Source organism: Motacilla alba, chromosome 13 (genome assembly GCF_015832195.1).
Source record: "Motacilla alba alba isolate MOTALB_02 chromosome 13, Motacilla_alba_V1.0_pri, whole genome shotgun sequence".
In the NCBI taxonomy this organism is placed as follows: domain Eukaryota; kingdom Metazoa; phylum Chordata; class Aves; order Passeriformes; family Motacillidae; genus Motacilla; species Motacilla alba.
Genome location: NC_052028.1, coordinates 17620320 through 17641347, shown reverse-complemented (window position 1 = coordinate 17641347; position 21028 = coordinate 17620320). Strand labels below are relative to the sequence as shown.

The 21028-nt window shown below is 55.4% G+C and overlaps 1 protein-coding gene across 6 annotated transcripts in view; it reads left to right on the top strand.

The window, feature by feature from the left end:
• The window catches only part of ARHGAP26 (Rho GTPase activating protein 26), a 99873-nt gene extending 83743 nt beyond the window's left edge, over window positions 1-16130 (top strand). For 2 of the 6 annotated variants that reach the window (XM_038150489.1, XM_038150494.1), the window contains exons 22-24: window positions 11415-11525; window positions 13405-13496; window positions 15606-16130. In XM_038150489.1, the coding sequence (XP_038006417.1) occupies window positions 11415-11525; window positions 13405-13496; window positions 15606-15694 (292 nt within the window). In that variant the 3' untranslated portion in view covers window positions 15695-16130. Of the gene's footprint in view, window positions 1-8547; window positions 10316-11414; window positions 11526-13404; window positions 13497-15605 lie in introns of those variants that run through there. The other 4 variants (XM_038150490.1, XM_038150491.1, XM_038150492.1 and 1 more) reach the window with 4 other exon arrangements.
• The last annotated feature ends 4898 nt before the right edge of the window (window positions 16131-21028 follow it).

Here is a 21028-nt window from a genome sequence, read left to right as displayed (position 1 = left end):
CAGCCTAAATAACTCTGGGATTCTGTGTGTTCCCCCTGGGTGGGAGAGCTGTGCCCAGGGGGGTCCCAGGGGATGGTGCTGGCAGGGGTGGTGCTGCCAGCCTGCTCCAGAGGCTCCCGCCTAGCACTGGACCCTCAGGGCCCTGAGTGGCTCTCGCTGCAGCAAAGACGTTTCCATTGCACGTTAATTTCATTTTCTGGGTCTCTGCTCACATGAAATTGCAGAGAAACCCTGTGCTCAGCCCAGGGGCTCTGCCATGGCTGGGAGCTGCCTGGGGTGGGGGACGTGGAACTGCGAGGAAATAGGAACTTGATTAATTGCGAGGCTTTGGGCAAAACAAAGCTGTTTCTTCTTCCTTCCAGTGCATTGTGGCCGCCTGGCCGGGAGCCACCGCGGCCCTGGAGCAAGCCAAGAGCTGGGAGAGGCGTGTTGGGCCAGCAGAGCAGGGCTGGGCCTCCCTGGGGACCCTCCTCTGCTGCTGTGTCCCCTGCTGCCCTTCCTGGGGGACTGACCCCCGAGCACCCCGTGGGTGGCTGCAGGGAGCCCCAGCTGGAAACTGGGGCTGGGGGAAGTGTGTCCCTCCATCTGCTCCCTGCAGCCACCCAAAGCTCAGCCCAGACCCCAAAGCCCTGGTCTTCTGCCTAATCTGGGTTTGGATCGCCAAGGCCAGCCCCGAGGGGCGGATCTTCGGGCTGCCAAACAATAAATGGCATTTTTGGGGGATTAGGTAAAATCTTGTAATCAGAGCAGCTCCAGAGCAGCCTTATCTAAGTGGCTCTTTAAGAGGAGCAGACCAGTTCCCAGCTGTGGTCCCAGGCTGGGACGGGGGGTTTTACACCCAGTATCTGTGGTTCCAGCAGCCTGGGATGGCTGGAGCTGGTGCAAGAGGTGCCCTGGGTGGCCCCCAAGCCTGCTCCTCAACCCAGGCTTTTGCTGCTTGAGGTGTTGCCTTCCAGGCAGGGTCAGGGTACTCGATTATTTCACCTCCCCTCCCCTCAGTACCTCCCTGTGTGGCTGCTCAGGGTTTGCATCTCCTGTGCCTCAGACGGACTTGGTTTGTGCTCAGGAGGAGCAGAGAATGCTGCCAGGCTAGAACAGAACCCGCCTATCTCCCAGTCCTCTTACTTGAGACAAGCTCCTAAAATTCCCAGTCTGCTGCTTGGCTGATTCCAGATGACATAACATTCAAACTATCTTGTGACTTATTTATTTTTTTTGGTGCAGACTGTTGTGAGGGTGTCTGTGTGTTTGTTTCTTTTAGAGCAGTTTTAGCTTGGGAGTCCTAGATCATGCCTGTGGTGAGAAAGCTCCATAAACCAGAGTGATTCAGGGCTCTGGCAAATGTCCTTAAACCTGGCTCATGGAAAACACAAGCAGCAAACTCAGTAGACTCCACAGATAAATATACTTGAGGCTTAGTTGCTGATGGCCATATAATCTTTGAATTTATATCTATATCTCTATACACACATGTATATGTACAGATTCCGTATAGAAGGTTGAACTTTATGATCTCGGAGGTATTTTCCAACCTTCAAGATTCCATGAATTCCTTTCCTTGTTGTGCCTAAATAATCCAGGGTTTATTTTCTGAGCATCTGTATCCTTCCAGGAGGTATTTTAAGATGTGGAAAGGAGCGATGCTTGTGGGAGCAGGAGCAGGGGTTGCTCTGGGGAGGGCAGAGGGAGGTGGTGGGTTCCCTTTGAGGTGGGATGTCTCGGGCTGTTTGGGTGAGAGAAGCCCCCAGCAGTGGGATCTGCCTGCCCCAGCATCTCCGTGTGCTGCTCTGGGCTGGCAGGGGGGAAGGTGGGATGTGTTTTTCTGCTGTGTGGGCTCTCCACGGGCCCTGGAGTTTGGCACAAAAACTGTGCAAAGCTTTAGCTCCTTCACTTTCTGGTCAGCTCTTGGTCTAGAAACTTTCCACAAATTGAACTTGAAAGTGAAGCCAAATACTCATCAAATGAGTCTCCAGCCCTGTGGCCAGCCCCACGTGACCCGGTGGTCATATATCAAAACATTTCCTCCATCTCATCTGCTCCAACAAAGGTGATTTGTCAGGCTGAGAGCCCTCTGCTAACGGGAGCAGGAAGGAGCCAGGGTGGCTCTGAATCCTCTGCCTTGCCCTGGCCATGGGCTCCTCTGGGCTCTGGTGGCACAGAGGTGTGTGAGTGGCTGCAGATGGACAGACAGGTGGACAGACAGATGGACAGACGAACGGCCTCTTCAGAGGCTCTGCACTCCAGGCCACCCCGCAGCTCCTGTGGCCTGACTCCCACCACCCACAGCTTTTCCCAGTGCTGCCCCTCGGGAGACTCCTCAGATGTTTCTGCCTTTGAAGAGCACTGTTCTATTTGGGGGATGCTCCGGGAACATCTAAGGGTGCTTCTCGCAAGCTGAATTAATTTGGATTTCCTTGCAAGAGTTCTAAAAATGCTCCTTAAACTTCAGCAGCATGTGATGCTTAAGAAGCAGCGTTCTGGAAAGCCTTGGGAAAAAAACAGATCTTGCACTTGCTTTCCTAATTCCTGTAATTAGTGTGGAGATCGCTGCATAGCAGCATCTTCTTCAAAGAAACTGCCTCAGACAAATATTGGCTAATGGAAATTTTACTTTCAAATGGAGCAGGATTTGAAATCCATCCCAGTCGCTGTGGGGATGGATGCTGGAATCCAAGCTGCTCCACCAAAGCCTTCCCGGGGGCAGTCACAGGCACTCTGTGCTGAGCTGCTGTGTGGAGCTCAGCATCATCATCCTGCTGGCCAGGCCTCTCTTTTTTCTCTTTCTCTTCCCCTGCCTGCCTTCCCTCTTTGATTTTGGGGTCCCAGCCTGCTCACCCCCCCGGCCAGCTCCTCTCCCAGCCCCTGTGCTCAGCTGGTGTCCGAGTTTCCTTTGGGCAGGATCTCAAGTGTGAGCCCAGCCAAACCTTTCTCTGAGCCTGCTGAAAGCAGAATGATGGTACATTAGGTCTTCCTGCCACCTATAAATGTCACCTCAGGTGAAATATAGTAGAGAAACGGCCAAGTGCATTCTTTGGTTCCTCTTTGTGCAGGGAGATCAAATTCAGAACTGGGGATGTAGCCCAGACTCTCCCTTGTAAGTTTTGACAGCTCTGGGAGTGCTTTTGAGGCCGTGCCGGGCTCCAGCCCCACCACGCAGCACTGGGAGTGCTGAAAGCATCCCGGGGCTCCCCTGGGGCCCGACAGCTCCAGCTGCCAGCGCTGGAAGGAGCTGGGGTGGCACAGGAGACGTGAGCAGGGTTCAGATGGGGACCACCCCGTGGGCCACCCCTCCCACACCACCCCATTTCCCAGCAGAGGGCTGACGAGTCCCCCGAAGGGAGCGAGCAGAGCGGGGCTGCTGCTCACAGAGACATCGTGTCTCCTCTGAAAGGAGATCCCTGTGCCTAATTAATCTCCTAAATTAGCTGGAGCTGTAAGGCCTCTGCTTTCCCTCACCTGGGGGTAACCCAATCCCACAGCGGCCGCTGTGCAGACACTGGTGACAGGGCAGTGCTAAGCTGGGACATTGTCAGCGGCCCCAGAGCTGTCACCAGTCCCCTGCCTGTCCCCAGGTGCTGGCACCGTGCCCCGGGCTGGGAGGGAGGGATCCTCAGGGAAGGTGCCTGGGCACTGGGAGGGGAACTGCTGGGACAAAGGAGCACTGATCCATCCTTTGGTGCTGGCTGCACCAGCACTTGGTGCCAGCAGCTGTGTCACCTGCAGAGCTGAGGAAATGCCTCTGGCTCCAGGCTGTGCTGAGCTGAGGAGGGAGCAGGGACAGGGAAGAGAGGCCAGGCCTGGGAATGGCTCCCTGCTCCAGACAGCGCCCAGGGCTGGCCCTGGGGGAACCCGAGGAGCAGGGGGGTTTATCCCCTTCTTTAGCCACAAAGGTGCTCTGGGGGCTGGAGCCCCTCTGCCCTGAGCCAGGCTGGAGGGCTGGGGGTGCTCACCTGGAGAAGAGAGGGCTCCAGGGAGAGCTCAGAGCCCCTTGCAGGGCCTGAAGGAGAATGGGAAAGGACTTTGGACAAAGGTCTGGAGTGACAGTGGGAATGGCTTCCCACTGCCAGAGGGCAGGGTTAGATGGGATATTGGGAAGAAATCCTTCCCTATGAGGGTGGGCAGGTCCTGGCACAGGGTGCCCGGAGCAGCTGGGGCTGGCCCTGGATCCCTGGCAGTGCCCAAGGCCAGGATGGACAGGGCTGGGAGCAGCCTGGGACAGTGGAAGGGGTCCCTGCCATGTCAGGGGTGTGGATGATCTTTAAGGTCCCTTCCAGCTCCTGCTTGAGCAGGAGGTTGGGTTGGAAGTGCTGGGTGGACAGCACAGCAGTGGGTGCAGCACAGGGAGATTTGGGAAAGCACACAGAAAAAGGAATGGAAAAATAGCTAACCAGAAGAAAATCAATTGAGTGTATTAATCTTTGCTGTATTTGATCACTGGGAAGGGTTCTCCAAGGCTACATGTCCAGCTTGATGGCAGAGAGAGAAATTGAGGCTGGGCCAGTAAACTGGGAGGGTTGTGGTGCTCACACCTCCCAGCTGTGTGACTGGAGGAGGAGAGTTTTGCTGGTTAGAGCTGCTGAGGTGAAAATGTTCTTACAAAGTTTGGTGGGTTTAAGTGAAATAAAGATGGAAAAAGAAAGAACAGAACTAACATGGTGCTTTTTTGATAAATATGACCGAGTTGGATTGTTTCAGTGTTGTGGTCTGTGGGGTTTGCAGTGAAATGCTCTGATCAGCTTTTGTAACTGGGGTTTGCACAATGCTGCAGAGCAAAGCAGCACGAGGCCAAATGGACAAAACAAAATCAGGGAAACCGAGAAAATGCAGAAAATTATTATGCAGAGGCTTTACTCATGCTTTATTCCTAAATCACCTTCTCTGGCCCGAGCAATCCCCATTGTTCTTCCCACTGCGTGTGCTCTCCGTGGGCAGTGTTGGCTCCTCGTGCAGGGAGGAGATTTACACACTAAAAAATGAGAGTTTGAGCCCGTGGTGCTAATGAGGCTCAAAGGAACTGTCTTTGTTTTCTGTTAGGATCTGAGCCTGCAAGTGGCCTCCTATCAAGTTATGTTGGGAATATTCCTTAGCCAGGAATGAATTTTTTACAGTGGGGAATAACTGTTCTGCTTGTTTCCAGAAACTGCTTAAAAAGTGAAAGGAAGCTCTCTCCCTTTGGAGAGCTGACAGTGCCAGCTCCTGGGGGGAGTTGCTGCTGCCCTCCTGCAGTCTGTGCCCTCCTTGGGTGGTGGCAGGGCACTGTTTCCCCCCTGGGAGCATGTGGGGCAGAGCAGGGGATCCCCCATCGCCTGCCTTGGGCCATCCGAGCAGCCCTCCTGGCTCCTGCAGCAGAACAGCTCTGCCAGCCAGAGGAGGGCTCAGCTTGGGGAAATCAGGACCAAATGCCCTCGCTGGGGCGCTGGGGCAGCACGGGGTGGGTGCTGCAGGGCTGGAGCCTTGGGCAGGGGTCAGGGCTGCCCTCCCCCGGGGCAGGGGGTGGAGGCTGGCAGCAAGGACAGCGTCCTTCTGTTTCCCTCAGCTTCCCTGCAGCTCTGAGTTCCCAAAAGGAGGTCACCCTCAGCCACACAGCTCAGGTTGAGCTGCTGGTGGCTGGCAGAGCCAGCTCGGCAGCGCCGTGGGGCCACCCGGGCCACAGGATGTGTTTAGCTCAAATATTTGATCCTCCCAAACCCCCCACAGCTGAGCTGGGAGCTGTGATCCCACAGGGACTTTAATTTCCTTCATTTTCCAAGGATCCCATATGGTTGTTGGGGTGGCAGATGGGAGAGTTTTCTTGTCAGGGGATGTAAGATTGCAGTGCATTGAATGCCAGAGAGGAGTGAGATTTCTGGAGGGCTGTTGAGTTCTGCTTAATTGCAAACAGAATTTGTTGGTGACTAATGCGCCCAGCCTTGCAGCATTATCTCATGTTAGAGGCTGTGGCACGATGGAGAAGCCATGACTAAGACGCTGGCTCCTGATTTACCAACACTTCCCTCCTAAACTGCCGCTTTGGCTCCCTGCTGCCACATTACAACTTTTCTATTAATAATTAAGAGCTTTAACACAGTTTGAAAGCACTCGGTTCAACCTAAAACCCTCCAGCCTGATTTTGAGTCTGCTGAGAGCCTTTTGGGCAGAGAGGAAAGGGAGGGGGGTATTGACGGAGCAGAAAATGCAGCTGCTGAGCAAAAGGTGGAGTGGGATACTGGGAAGAAATCCTTCCCTGTGAGGGTGGGCAGGCCCTGGCACAGGGTGCCCAGAGGAGCTGTGGCTGTCCCTGGGAGTGTCCAAGGCCAGGCTGGACAGGGCTTGGAGCAGTCTGGGGCAGTGGAAGGTTGGGGTGCCAGTGGATGGGCTTTAGGGTCCCTTCCAGCCCCAGGCCGTTCTGTGACTCTGTGTCCTGTCCGGGCAGGTTGGTGTGGGGCCGTGGCTGCCTCCACTCCCTGCCCTGCCCCATCTGCCCCTGCCTGTCCCAGCGCTGGGGCCGTGTGAGAGCAGTCACTGCTGGTCTGCAGCTTGCTGGTGATACTGGTAATTCTCTGTTCCAAACAAGTGCAGCTGTTACTGAAATGCTGTTCCCTGTCAAGATGTCACCATGTCCCATCACCCGGAGCTCACCTGGCGCGAGGACACCTGTGCTGGCAGCAGGCTGGTCCTGCAGCTCCCTTCCTGCAGTGCCTGCAGTGCTTGCTCATGCTGAGAACTCTTCCACTGCCGACTCTCTGCTTGCTCCCTCACTTCTCCAGCGCTAGCAGCAGGCTCTGAGCTCCGTGCCAGAATTCTGTACCTGTCACCTCCTCCCTCTGCACCATCGAGCACCATCCGTCTGCGCCTGGAAATGGGCACGTGGGACAGCAGCTCCGCTCTCCTCCCCAGAGCCAGAGCTCATCCTGGGCTCTCTTGTTCAAGTGGAAAAGCTTTTGGATGGTTTGTGAAATGACTAAAGTGGGGAAATATTCCCACACATGGGAAATCAGCCAAGCAGCAAAGTGACAAGACAAACCCATGTGCTGAGTGTCATCAGGATTACAGAGGGACACGTCCGTGTTGTCGGAAAGAAGATCCTGAAATCTGTGCTGATGGAGATGGGGAACTGGTAAATGGAGATGTGGGGAAGGTCTGTACTGAAGAATTTGAGGTTTTTTGGACCAGTTTGGTCAAGTGATGCTGACCACAGGCCATTCCAGCTGCTTATTTCTTAAAATTTATTTTAATTTTTCCCACCCAAACGAGCATGCAGCAACATTACTCCTGAGAGAGTAACACTGCAGAGAGTTCAGCATCATTTTTCTTGCATTAAAGTACCAAGCACAGGAAGAGCCCTGCCAGACTGGAGCCCTGTGAGCTGGTGGTCAGGTCTGGGGTGGTTCTGCCAGGAGTGCCCGGGAGCTGCTTCCTAGAGCCCCTCCATCGCTCCAAGCTTTGCTAGGACCTGCTGCACTGCTTGAGCTCCATGAGCTTCCCAAATCCAGGCTGCCTCCCATTTCATTTAGGCAACAGAGCCATGGCTGCTGGTGAGCTGCAGTCTTGTCCTTGTTTTTGCAGAGCTGAAGTGCTCCGGCATTACATAAAGCTGTAATTTTCTTTTTTCCTGTTACCTTTGAGAAGAACCTTATGTTCTGCAGCTTTGTTCTATAGGAATAGATCAGGGAGCAAAGGGCTGGGTGGTCCTTGATGTATTTTTCTGCAGTCAGGTACTGATCATGTCAGAATGGGAATATTGTTGTTTATTCTGGAGGTGATTTCATGAAAGGGCTGGAATGCATCAGTGGGCTCTGCCCGTCCATAGCTGTGAGATGTTCTGTGGCAGAAATAGCCCCTAGTTCCACAAAAATAAACAACTTGTAAACATGTTTGAAGTGGAACCGATGTCCTCTGGGCCAGGAGATCAAAGCAGCAGAAGTTGTCTGGAGACCTGCTGAGAGGGGCTCTGAGAGCTGCACATGCCTGGGGGCCTGAGCCGGCCCAGGAGCAGCCTGGGCGGAGGAAGAGGAATCAAAGAGGCAGGTTAGGAGAACGGGTCACAAAAGAAAATTTTTTAGCTCCAGCAACTCCAGCAGAGTCTTGAAACAAGAGTTACTGCTTTTTTTCACGTTTGGGCAGCAAACTAAACATCTGCATGGGAAAGGCAGCGTGCACGGCCGGCACGGGAAGCAGGGAGGAGGATTTAGCTCCTAAATTCATTTTCCAAGTACTGTGTTTGCTGGAAGAGTGGGATTGCCAGAGGGACACGAGGAATGGAAGGTGCAGGTGCCCCTGCAGGTGCTGTGGCACAGTGCCCTGCTTGCCCTGCCCGTGCCCAGCAGAGCTCCCTCCCTGTGGGATCACAGCCACTGCTTCCCAGGCGCAGTCGGACCAGCAGGAAAGGCAAGAGCCTCAGGATGCCTTGGGCTACAGACTTGTGGAGTTCCCCCAGCTGCTTCTGCTAGGGAAAGGTCCATTTTCACCTTGGAAGACTCTAATTTGAGCCATTTCTTTGTTTCCTGCTTCTGATGGTTTTGGTTCTTAGCAATTTTCTCTGTTTTGTTTCCACTGTGCACCCAACAGGAAGAGCCCCTCGCAAAGCCCTCCTGAGTAAGAAGAAGGAAAAAAGCCATCCAGCTGACATTTGCTGCCTGCAGGCAGCAGCCAGAACTTCCCCCCAGCCTCTCACCATCTCTGCTCTTTTTGTGAGAATCAAAGGAAATTGGATCCTACAAGAAAACTGTTTTCCAAAATGCCAGAGACCTCGGGATAGCCTGTTCCCTCCTGTGCACTGACATCTCCAGCGGGGCAGGACTGGGGTCTGGCAGTCACATAAGCTCAGGAAGGTGAAACTCAAGCAGCAGCTTGAAAATAAATACCTGTATTTCATGGGAGGGAGGTGAACCCTTCTTACCCATCATACCCCATGGTCTGTGGGTGCTGGGCAGCAGCTCAGGTGAGTCCTGAGCCATCCACGGGTTCTTCTTGAGGAAATGTTCTGGAAGGACTTGCAGAGCAGCTCAGTCACCGTAGGACCATGTTCATCTCCTCTGTGAGCCCCTGATGGGCACGGGGGGCTCTGCACACCCCAGTGCACACGCTGGAATTAGTGAACCGCTCTCTCCGTGGGTTTGCTGGGCACAGAGTGTTTTCTGTGACACCAAGGATCCAAAAGCACCAAACTCCTGCTTCAAACTACTGATAACTTCTTAGGCAGAGGCTGGCCCAAGTGTTGGTTCTTTCAGGCTTTTTTCCCTGATAACTCTGAGATCCTGCTGGTTGCATTCCACGCTGTCATGAGCGGAGCGGGCGCGCAGTTGTGGAGCGATGACAGCGCCTTGAGGAGAAATGAGAGCTGCATTCTTTTGCCATGATTTCATCTCAAAAAGTGCAGTAGGAATTTCTGGTCCTGGAGCCCTGTGCCACTGGATTTTCCTTCCTTTGTGCAGTGGAGAGGACCGGGGTTGGTGGCAGACACGGGCACCATCCCATGCTGGCACACCCAGTGCCATGTCACAGTGGCCATCCCATGCTGGCACACCCAGTGCCATGTCACAGTGGCCGTCCCATGCTGGCACACCCAGTGCCATGTCACAGTGGCCATCCCATGCTGGCACACCCAGTGCCATGTCACAGTGGCCATCCCATCACTGGCACACCCAGTGCCATGTCACAGTGGCCATCCCATCACTGGCACACTCAGTGCCATGTCACAGTGGCCATCCCATGCTGGCACACTCAGTGCCATGTCACAGTGGCCATCCCATGCTGGCACACTCAGTGCCATGTCACAGTGGCCATCCCATGCTGGCACACTCAGTGCCATGGCCTCTTGCACCTCGAGTCTGCTGCCCACAGCCACAGTGCAGGGAGGGCTGGTGGGTGTTGGTGGCCACTCTCAGCAGGACAGGCTCAGCCACATTTTGGTCACCAGCTCCTTGCCCCTCACCTTGGCCAGGCTCCTCTTGGAGAAGGGAATTGCTAGGCCATCACTTTGAAAGAATTGGTGCTTAAAGGGTTGATTTTGGCAGTCTGGGATGACTCGGTGAGCTCCCGTTTGAGGGTGGGGATAGATGGAGTATCTGGTAAGTACCAATGGCTGTCAGGTTTGGTAAAGACCAAGGAAAACTCATTTTTCCAGAGGTGGGCAGTTTTGATGATGGAAATGCTAAAGGGTTGTTTTCAAATAGTGATGGTTATTAGCAGAACATTTGGGGGATCTCGTTGATAGCCTGTCTGACAGCATTCCCTGTTTTCCAGCCTCTGGTGAAGTCATGCTGCACTCACTGCTGTATCCATTTCTCTATGTGTGTAATCTTCTGACATAATAAAGGTGTTGCCTGTAATTTCAGAGGGAGTTAATCAGTGTCTGTTGAGTCCAGTGACACAGCTTCTGCAAGGAGTCCAGCCAAGAGTTTGGCCTCAAGCAGACACGGTCCAGTTTCCAAGGGGAAAGCATCCATGTCATAAACGTCCCCCCGTGGTGGCAGCCAGAGGACACTGGGGAAGGTTAAACGTTGGTCTGAGCTCCTGCAGGGCTGAGGTTCTCCATGTGTTCTGGAGCCACCATTCCCTGAATCCCTTCCCTCTACCCCAGGAGGCCCCAGCTGAGGGATAAGGACATCCTGGGGGTTGTCCCCTGTCCCCACCTCATCGCAGGCCTGTGTGATCAGAGGTACTGTCCCTCTCTCAAGGAGAAAGCATAAGTCATGATGCTTTTAGAAAACTTCTTGTTTTTGCAGAGGCACTTGCAGTGTGGAGAGAGATTCCTGGTGTTTTATCAGGGATGGAGTTTCTAATCTGAATTGGATAAGGAATACCAATGAGAGCTAAGCAGAGAAGCAGTAAATTAATCAAACTGGTATTTTAGTACAATAATTGCTTTTTGGTGAACTTGAGAAAGACCTGACTTGAACAGTTTGGAAGGACCCAAAAACTTCTGTGTGCAATTACCAGTTCATAACTCGATTCAGCTCCAGTTGACAGCCGTGGCTTCAGGAATCAGCACGAGGGGAAAAAGGGATGTAAAACATGGAAAACAAAATCAATGACATTTTCATACACTGAATGTATGAGCACCACGAGTGACAGACAGAGGGGGTGCAGGCTGCTCAGAGGCATCATTAACGTCCAGAATACCAGCAGCTCTTTCTGGGAGCTCAGGTAAGTGGCCGTGCTGCAGCACAGACCCTTGCCACACGGGGTGCCAGGTGCCGTGGACGGGGCAATGGAGTGGGGGTTAATTGGAAGATCCAGCTCTTGTTGTCCAGACAAATGCAACCCCAGCCTTGAAACACTTCCCAAGGTCTTGGCACTTCATTCTGTAGCTGTGTCTCACGCTGGGAATATTCCCAAGGCACTCGCTATCGTCGGCTGCCGTCTGTGTGTCTCTCGGTTGCTGTTTGTTGCTGTGGTTGCACGTTGATAAGGTCTCTGGTTATGTCTTGCAGCCCTCAGAATCCAAGCCCAACGTCACCCCTGTCACCGTCCTGGCCCATGTTCTCTGCGCCATCAAGTCCTATGCCCACCTCCTCTACGTCCAGCGACTCATCCCCCATCAGGTCTGTTGCACAATTCGCTTGGCTTTTTGTTGCTTTTGCTGTTTCTGTTGAATTTCCCTGGTTTCCCCCACTTCACTTCCCTTTCCCTTGGCATCCTGCTCGAACCCTCCCAACACAGCTGTCTGCACTCAGCAAGAGGGGAGCTTTCAAACCCTCCTGCCCCAGGAGAGCCCCTGGAACACCCCGAGCCAGGCTGGAGCCTGCAGCCCCCAGGTGAGGGGAGCAGGAGCTGGGCTCGGTGTCACTGCTGGGCTCACCTCAGTGCTGTGCTGGCTTTGCTCTGCTCTGCAACAGGTAGGAAGTGTCCTGCAAGGAGTAAAGGGCCTATGGAAAGCTCTGCCACCCCTGGTTTTCTTCGTCTGGGATCCCAGGAGAGTGATGGGCACGGGGTAGCACAGGCTTTAGCACAGGCTAAAGGTCCTTGGGCATTGCTGGAGCAAACCCTTCCTGGAAGCTGCAGATGAACCAGAGCAGGATTCCCAGCAAGTCCCAGAGCAGACGGTCAGGCTGAGCTGTGTGCCAGCCCCGTGGGGTCCCCCTGTGCCCTGGGGTGGCACCAGAGCAGGCACTGCCCAGGGTCCTGTGCCCTTGGCACTAGCGATGCCATCGTGCCCCGAGTGCACCGTGAGCCTGAAATTCCTTTTGTTTCCCACCTGATGGTCTCAAGCACTCCACGTGAGCAGTGCCTCCTCGCAGTGAAGGACCCTCTGGAGTGGGAGGATTGTTTGCCCATCTTGGTTTTGAAGTGTTTGGGAGCTGCTCGTGTCAGGCAGCTGGAATTTGGAGAAGAGATCTCCATTTCAGGGCTCTCTTTGCAGCAGAGCCAAAGCCATTCCCAGCTCCGGGTTTGGAGTTTGGTGTGAAGGGGAGCTGCTCTTGCCGTGAGGCCTTGCTGCTTCCCTGGGCTCACCCGAGGAACTCAGGGCAACTTCAAGTCCTCAGAAAGATAAAAACTGGTAAAACCACTGACCTGAGAATGGTGACACCTTGTTCCCCACCCCAGCAGCTCCTGGGGACACTTCATCACTTCCCTTGGCCATGTCACAGCTGAGCAGCAGTGCTGGATGTGTCTGGCTGCTCGAATGGCCAGGGCCTGGCTGGGCTGGCACTGTCATTGTCACCACAGCCGGGCAGTGTCCCAGCTTTCCACCAGCCCTGCTCCAGCCCAAAGCTGGGAAGAATGGATGGGGGATTCCAGGGGCAGGGACAGCTCTGTGTGCCTGTGCTATGCCTGAGGAGCCCTGAGGTCTCTCATTTTTCGCTCTCTACCAGCAGTTGCTCCATTCCTGGCTCTCTCTGCTCTGATTCCCTCCCCTGCAGCGTGGGCACGCTGACACTTCGGCAAAATCTAATGGCTGTTAAATCTGTTTTACCTTCAGGTACAGGCTCTAAAGAAGTGCAGCAAATTCTTCACGGACCTGCTTGTCTTTCTCTTTTGAAATAACCTTCCCCAAGTGCTAATTCTTCCATGTGAAATTCTCCTTGTGGTTGCAGCTGCCCTTGGATGGGTTTGGCAGAGCGGGGCCAGGGGCAGTGGGTCACTGCCAGCACCTGCTGCCACCTTTGCTCTGTGCCAACCTCTGGTCAGTGATGGCCCCTCAGATACAGAACATTCCAGCTCCAGCCTGGAGGACATGAGGGGACCCCTGGCTTGGGCTGGTGCTGTTTGGGCACCAGGGTGGGCTCCAGTCCAGCTGGGATTTGCATTGTGGTGAAACGTGGCTCATTCCCGAGAGCCTTCGGCCTCTGCTGGTGTCTCTGTCCCTCCCTCCCTCCGGGGCAGGGTAGCCCAGCCGAGCAGCAGCCCCGGCAGAGGTGCACAGCGCTGTGAGGGGTGTGGGCTGTGGTGGCCCTGTGCCCACCGGTGCCTCTCTTGCAGCTCCCCCCTGCGCAAGGCCCGCGCGCTCTACGCCTGCAAAGCCGAGCACGACTCCGAGCTCTCCTTCACGGCCGGCACCGTGTTCGACAACGGTGAGTGCTGGGCTGGGCTCCTCCAGGCCATGGCCAGGCCAGCGTGCTCCCAGCCTGTGCCACGGGCACTGCACAGCCCCTGGGCTCCTCCAGGCCATGGCCAGCCCTGCTCCCTCCTGTGCCACGGGCACTGCACACCCCCTGGGCTCCTGCTCCCTCCTGTGCCACAGGCACTGCACAGCCCCTGGGCTCCTCCAGGCCATGGCCAGCCCTGCTCCCAGCCTGTGCCACAGGCACTGCACAGCCCCTGGGCTCCTCCAGGCCATGGCTAGGCTAGCGTGCTCCCAGCCTGTGCCACAGGCACTGCACAGCCCCTGGTCTCCTGCTCCCTCCTGTGCCACGGGCACTGCACAGCCCCTGGGCTCCTCCAGGCCATGGCCAGCCCTGCTCCCTCCTGTGCCACGGGCACTGCACAGCCCCTGGGCTCCTCCAGGCCATGGCCAGCCCTGCTCCCAGCCTGTGCCACGGGCACTCCACACCCCCTGGGCTCCAAACCCTCCCGTGGCTCCCAACCCCTCCTCCAAGCTCAAGGGAGACCCTGGTGAGCTGTGCCTGCCCCGGTGTTTGCCATAGCCAGAGTTGTTCTGTGCAGGGGAGATTAGATTCCAGATATCAGCACCAGAAATACTCGGGGGTAGCTGCTGTAATGTTTTGTGCAGGAGATGGGAAAGCCACGTGTGCTTTTTCCCTCAGGACAGGAGCGCTGGAGCAGGTGGGCTTTGCTCACTCAGACCACGCTGATGAGCACAGATTTGGTGTTTCCTGCACCAAGGGCTTATGCCCCATGGAGCTGAGCAGCTCTGGCTTAGTTATGATCCCAGTGAAACAAAAAGACTTTTTACTACTTTCCAAGTCATTCTTGGCTTTTAAATGTTAAGCATTGTCATTTGGGAAGCTGCTACCACATGCACTGTTATTGCCCTGGGATATAGAGGCGAACACAGCAGAAAGGGGAGGAGAATGAAAACATGTGAATTAAAGACAATCCTGCTCCGAAGCAGCTCCATAGTCATCTTATAAACAAACATGGTCTCCCCTCTGAGGGCCCGTGGGAATCAGAGCAGCTAGGAGGGGAACAAGTTTGAATTAAATACATTATGTTTGCTGATAAAAATCAATGGATTATTCAAGGGAAAAAGTACACAGCGTGTTCCAGTCACTCAGCAGCACAGCCGGGGCCCACGTTGGCTGGGGGACGTGAGGTAGAACCAGCCTGCCTTGGTGGGACTCTTGCTGTGATCAAGGGCCTTTTCAAGCCCCAGCGAAGGCAAAGGGGTCTTGGCAATACTGGGAGCCAGGTTCCAGTTTGACTCGGAGCTTCTGTGAGGCTGCACGTGGCTGAGCAGCAGCTTGGTCCAGCTGGGGTGTGGGGCTGTGCTGCCCACAGGGAGCAGCACCCACTGGGCACAGTGGCACTTGGAGAGCTCCAGTGCCACTGACCCAGACACGACGAGGGAGTGAGGCCAGACCTGCAGAGTCACAGGAGCCCCGGGAGCCCCAGGAGCTCTGGAACATGGGATTCCCACCATGGCTGTGGGAGGGGGGATGTTCCTCTGCCTGCAGGCGTAACCCTGGCCTGCCTCCTGCAAAATCAGCAAATTTCTGGGGGTTGATTGAATAAAGAAAGGCTTTTGAGGACTGATCAGGTTTCTGGTTGCACACAATCAGGTTGCAGGGTTTGCTTTCCCACTGGGATTGTTCCCTAATGCAATTTCCCTCCCAGCCTGGGCCCAGGCCAAGGCGGGATGTGCAGAGTTTCCCTGTGATGGAGCTAACCACGTTCCCTCCAACTTCCACGAGATCTTAGCTCAAATCCAGAGGAAGTTTAGAGCTCCTGTTTTTATCCCAAATACTTCACTTCCCTCAGCCCAGCAGCCCCAGGGAGTATTTGGAGCCTGCAGCTCACTTGGGGAAGGAAAGGCCAAGGAGTCCCACGGGGAGCAGGCAGGGCCAGAGCACTTCAGCTGCCTCAGGCCCTTGGTGTGTTCAGAGTCATGGAAGGGTTTGGGTCAGAAAGGACCTTGAAGATCATCTTTAACTCTGTTAGCTGCCTTTCTTTAGAATGAGCACAAATTAAAGGTGTGACCTGCCCTTCCCCTGTCTCTGCAGTTCACCCGTCCCAGGAGCCCGGCTGGCTGGAAGGGACCCTCAACGGCAAGACAGGACTGATCCCCGAGAACTACGTGGAGTTCCTATAACCGTGGGGTGCACAGAGCCACTGCTGAGCATTCCATGGTATCCATGGCGAGTCCTGCAGGCCCCTGTGCCCTTTGCCACTGTGTCGCCGGGGTGAGGACACCCCTGTGCCCGCTGCTGGATGTTTGTGTGGATCGGACGTCGCCTCTCCTCCTGCTGGGCTGCAGGGCACTGCTCCCGGGGAGATGGAGAGACTCCCCCAGCCCCGAGGTGTGGGGGTGCTTCAAGCCCACATCCCAGCGATGGAAAACAGCCCAGGGAGGGCAGAGTGCTCCGAGGGGCCGAGCTGAGGACTGGGAGTGGCCGGAGCTCCCCCGAGGGGGGTTCCCTGCAGGGGGACATTCCCCAGCTGCGCAGGGAGCCCAGGGCCCCCAGCCAGCAGGGTCCCACCCGGGAGGAGTCCTGTGCTCCCTGTGCTTCCCTGGTGCCCCAAGCACAGCTCTCTTCTGGGGCAGGGGAAGGGCTGGGGGCTGATCCCCCATGGTGGCCGGGCAGCCCTGGCAGGTGTCCCCTCCTTGTGCCACCACAGCGCCGGCTCTTGCGGGCGAGAGTGAGCCCTGGGTGGGCTCTGCAGGGCCCGGGGCTGGCAGGGCTCAGCAGGCACCTGCTCGGTGCAGAGAGGATGCTTTGGACCGAACCTCTCAAACTTCTTTTTAATTGCCAGGATTTTGATTCTGTGGGGTAGCCCTCGGTCTGTGCGAGGTGAGCAGCCCGTGCTGCCCTCCTGCTGCAGCCCCAGACAAACCCCACTCCTGTTTGGCTGTGTGGTCCCTCCCCTTCCCAAATCCCGCTGTACAGACACCTCCGTGCTCCCACCAGCGCCCAGGCCCTGCTGGAGCTGCCTCTGCCTCTCTGCAGCGTTGTTTTCCAGGCCTCCCCTTGCTTGCAGCCTCGTCCGTGCCAAGTCTGTGCCGTGCTGGTTGTGCCAGGTGAATTATTTCCATCCTTGCGGGCATTTGCTGTTGGTGTGGCCGAGATGGGGCTGTGGAGAGCCAGGAGGAGCCCTTCGGCTGCCCAGCCCAGCTCTGCCTCCACGGACACGCCACGAGGGCTGGGCAGGGCAGGAGTGCAAACCCCTCGTCGTTCCAGGTCCTTCTGAAGTGGGAGGGTGGGAGAAGCAGCCCTGTTTGGCTGCAGAGCCGGGATTTTGAGAGCTGGAATCGTGTTTTATAAAAAGAAAGTCTCAAGCCCCAGGCCGTGGCGCTGGGGATGGATGTCGTGGCTTTTTGTAACAGTTTTAAAGACTCTGAGTGACTGAATTGCTCTTATGTGTCACTTTTTATTTTTGAAAAGATTAATGTATAAATAGAGTATCTTAAAATATTATGAGGAAAAGATCTATATTTGATATTTTTAGAGGAGCTGTAGGGAGAGAAGCGAAGGACATGTGAGGCTGGCCACCAAGAGGCTCCAAAGCCCCCGACCCCCAGCCTGGGGCTGCTGCTTCCTTCACTCCGTGGTGTCACTTAGAGAGAAGGCAGCTGAAATTTCAGCCTTCTTCATGTTTTTGTCCGCAGTAATTAAACCTCCTGAGCTTTTGTCTTGGGGAAAAAAAGAGGAAAAAGGCAATAATTTTTTCCTGCTTTCCAGGGTGGGTGGCACAGCTCTTTCCCATGGGATCACCCCCTCTCCATAGCACTCTGACCCTTGGGGAGCACTCTGGGCCCCTCAGGTGGCTGGTATGGTTTGGGCAGGGGTGAAGTCCCTGAACTGCCTCGTGCTCTCTGCTCTGAGGTGTTGGATGGAGAGGGCCAGGGGTTTGTAGGGATAAAATCCGGTGTTTCCCTAGCATGTTGCTGGTTCATCTCCATCCTTGGATTTTATAGCCAACTTTTGTGCTATTTCTTGGCTTTGCTGAGGCCAAGGATGAGGCCAGGCTTTATCCAGCCCTGGCATCAGAAGGGGCTGGGCTGGATCCAGCCTTGGCTCAGGATGAGGCCAGGCTTTACCCAGCCCCGGCCTCGCTCCGTGCCTGTGGCTGGGGCTGGGACCTCGGGGCCGCAGTGTGAGAGCCCCTCCCTGGGGCTGGGAGAGGGATGGGGAGGGCTGATGGAAAGGGTTTAAAAAACCCTCCATACTTCATCTGCCAGCGCTGTTTGTGTTTGTGACTGTCCTGTGCCGAGCTCCCTCCTGCCTTCCCGGGATGCTGCTGCAGCAGAGCGAGTGCTGGGGATGAATGGGGATGGCAGACCTGCCAAGAGCCCTCCAAGAGGCATTATCTGGGGACAGGGTGTTGAGGGACCTGCTTAGCAATGCTGTGTGAGCACCAGCGCCGTGCTGCTCCCGCCGTGTCCCCACAAAACCTTTCCATGCAGGGTCCCCCTTCGGCTCCTTGGATACTCCAGTGACTCTGAGACCAGAGTAAATTCCTTTTCAGAGGCACTTGGGAGCTCTTGGATGTGCTACCTAGAGAGTTTCTGGGAACAAAAGTCCCACACACATGTATTTACGAGATGTCTCCTGGAGGAAAGGAAATCAAACCAAGGCAGAAGTTATTGCTCTTACAGGAGAGCCAGTGGAATATTTTTTTTTAATTAAAATTTTCCAAACAGAAAAACTTGTCTGGAACGCTTACTAAATGTTCCCATTTTGGGCCAGCTTTAATACTGTAGTAAACATTGGTTTATTCCAAGAGAAATTAAAGGTAGGAAATACATTTTTAAGCCAGCCTGACACAGCATTCGATGGTTAATACTAAAGTCATCAGTCAAAATGAAACAAAAGCTGGGTGGTGACACTGCTGATGGGCAGAGCCTCTCCCGTGGCCTCTGGTCAATCACAAAAAAAAAGATATGGTGCAATGATGGCTGTTGGAGCTGACATCAGAAGGGTCTCTTGGTGCAGCCCTGCCATGTTTCACATCGATGGCTGATGTTCCACAAGTGTGCTGTGAGTGTGGGTTGGGTTTGGTGGCAGTTGGGTTCATTGGGGTGGGCTGGCTTTGGTGTTGGGTTGTACTGGCTTTGGTGTTGGGCTGGCTTTGGTGTTGGGCTGGCTTTGGTGTTGCGTTGTGGCTGGATTTGGTGGGCCGGGTTTGGTGTTGGGCTGTGGCTGGGTTTGGTGTTGGGCTAGGAGTGGGTTGGGTTTTTGGATTGGTTGAGTTGGTTTGGTGTTGGGCTGGGTTTGGGCTGGGTTGTTGGATTGGTTGGGTTTGGGTTTGAGCTGGGTTTGGGCTGGGTTGTTGGATTGGTTGGGTTGGGTTTGGTTTTGGGCTGGGGGTGGGTTGGGTTGTTGGATTGGTTGGGCTGGGTTTGGGCTGGGTTTGGGTTGGGTTGTTGGATTGGTTGGGTTTGGGTTTGGGCTGGGTTTGGGCTGGGTTGTTGGATTGGTTGGGTTTGGGTTTGAGCTGGGTTTGGGCTGGGTTGTTGGATTGGTTGGGTTGGGTTTGGGTTTGGGCTGGGTTTGGGTTGGGTTGTTGGATTGGTTGGGTTTGGGTTTGAGCTGGGTTTGGGCTGGGTTGTTGGATTGGTTGGGTTGGGTTTGGGCTGGGTTTGGGCTGGGTTGTTGGATTGGTTGGGCTGGGTTTGGGTTTGGGCTGGGTTTGGGCTGGGTTGTTGGATTGGTTGGGTTGGGTTTGGGTTTGAGCTGGGTTTGGGCTGGGTTGTTGGGTTGGTTGGGCTGGGTTTGGGTTTGGGCTGGGTTTGGGTTGGGTTGTTGGGTTGGTTGGGCTGGGTTTGGGCTGGGTTTTTGGATTGGTTGGGTTTGGGTTTGGGCTGGGTTTGGGTTGGGTTGTTGGGTTGGTTGGGCTGGGTTTGGGCTGGGTTTGGGTTGGGTTGTTGGGTTGGTTGGGCTGGGTTTGGGTTTGGGCTGGGTTTGGGTTTGGGCTGGGGGTGGGTTGGGTTGTTGGGTTGGTTGGGCTGGGTTTGGGTTTGGGCTGGGTTTGGGTTTGGGCTGGGGGTGGGTTGGGTTGCTGGATTCATTGGGTTGGCTCAGTGTTGGGTTGTGGTTGGAGTGGGTTGGCTTTGGTTTGCAGTTGGGCTGGGATGCTTGAGGCCGTCTCCCCTTGTCCCGTCCCTGGCTGCCTGGAGAAGAACTCAGCCCTGCTTCATGGGCACCAGCGGAGCAGGGGTGGACCTGGGGCAGCTGAAGGGAAAGTCACCTGCACAGAGCCAGAGCCCGAGGGTGGAGGGACATGTTAGTGAGTGTGTGGTGTTAAATACTCCTAACAAACCAGAAACCTCAAAGCAATTATAGTTTGTACATTTGGGCTAATTCAGATTTTTAGCTTTTGGGAAATAATGATTTAAAGCAGAGGTTTTTAGAGAAATAGCCGTTTAGAGCTCTGTTCTCTGGGTGAGGAGCTGATTGTTTGCAGGTAATTTAGCACGAGGCTGACAGCTCACAAGGTAGCACCTACCTATTACTTATTGTAAATCCTCCCTTCTGCTAATGAAGCTTATTCTGCTTCTAAACCTCAGACAAAAGGGCCTGGAGAATCACACCTGGGCTCTAAACTCACTGACGCACGCAGGAAGGGAAAAAGTCTGCAGCAGCCGGGGGCCCCGGAGACCAGCCTGGCTTGGATTAGGTGGGGACGGCAGAGCAGGGTCTGCAGCTGGGAGTGGGAGCAGCTGGAGAAGTCCCATCTCCCCAGGGAGATTTCTGTGTCCCTGCTGTGTCCCTGCCATCCCTCGGGGAGCCCCCCACAGCCCCCATCGCTCCCCATCAGCTGCTCCCCCAGGCCTGCCCTGCCCCGGGAGCCAGCTTAGCTCAGCAATCAGATAATTAAATATCTGCAGATTGCTCAGAGCTTTTGCTCACAGCCAGCTGTGGGTGAAGAGCAGAGCAGGAGGGGCAGGGGATGGGGGAGATCTCTGGGATGAGCCCCAGAAGGGCTGGAACGTGGCTGCCAGTGAAGGTACCACTGGGGTGAGCATCTCTCTGGCACAGGGGGCTGGAAAGGGCTCAAAGCCCACCCAGTGCCACCCTGCCATGGCAGGGACACCTCCCACTGTCCCAGGTGCTCCCAGTCCTGTCCAGCCTGGCCTGGGCACTGCCAGGGATGCAGGGGCAGCCCCAGCTGCTCTGGGCACCCTGTGCCAGGGCCTGCCCACCATGAACAACTCCTGCCCAGTCTCCCACCCAGCCCTGCCTCTGGCAGTGGGAGCCATTCCCTGTGTCCTGTCCCTGCAGGCCCTCATCCCAGCCCCTCTCCACGGTCACACAGAGGTAAGTGCCCATTTCCAGCCGATGGCACCGTGTCCCCACTGTCCTGGCAGCCAGCAAGGAGCTGCCCCAGCCCCTGAGCAAACACTCTCGTTCTGCCCAGGGCACCTCAGCCCGCCGCAGCCCGGCCGGTGGCACTGCAGTGACACCTCGGAGACACCTCGGTGACG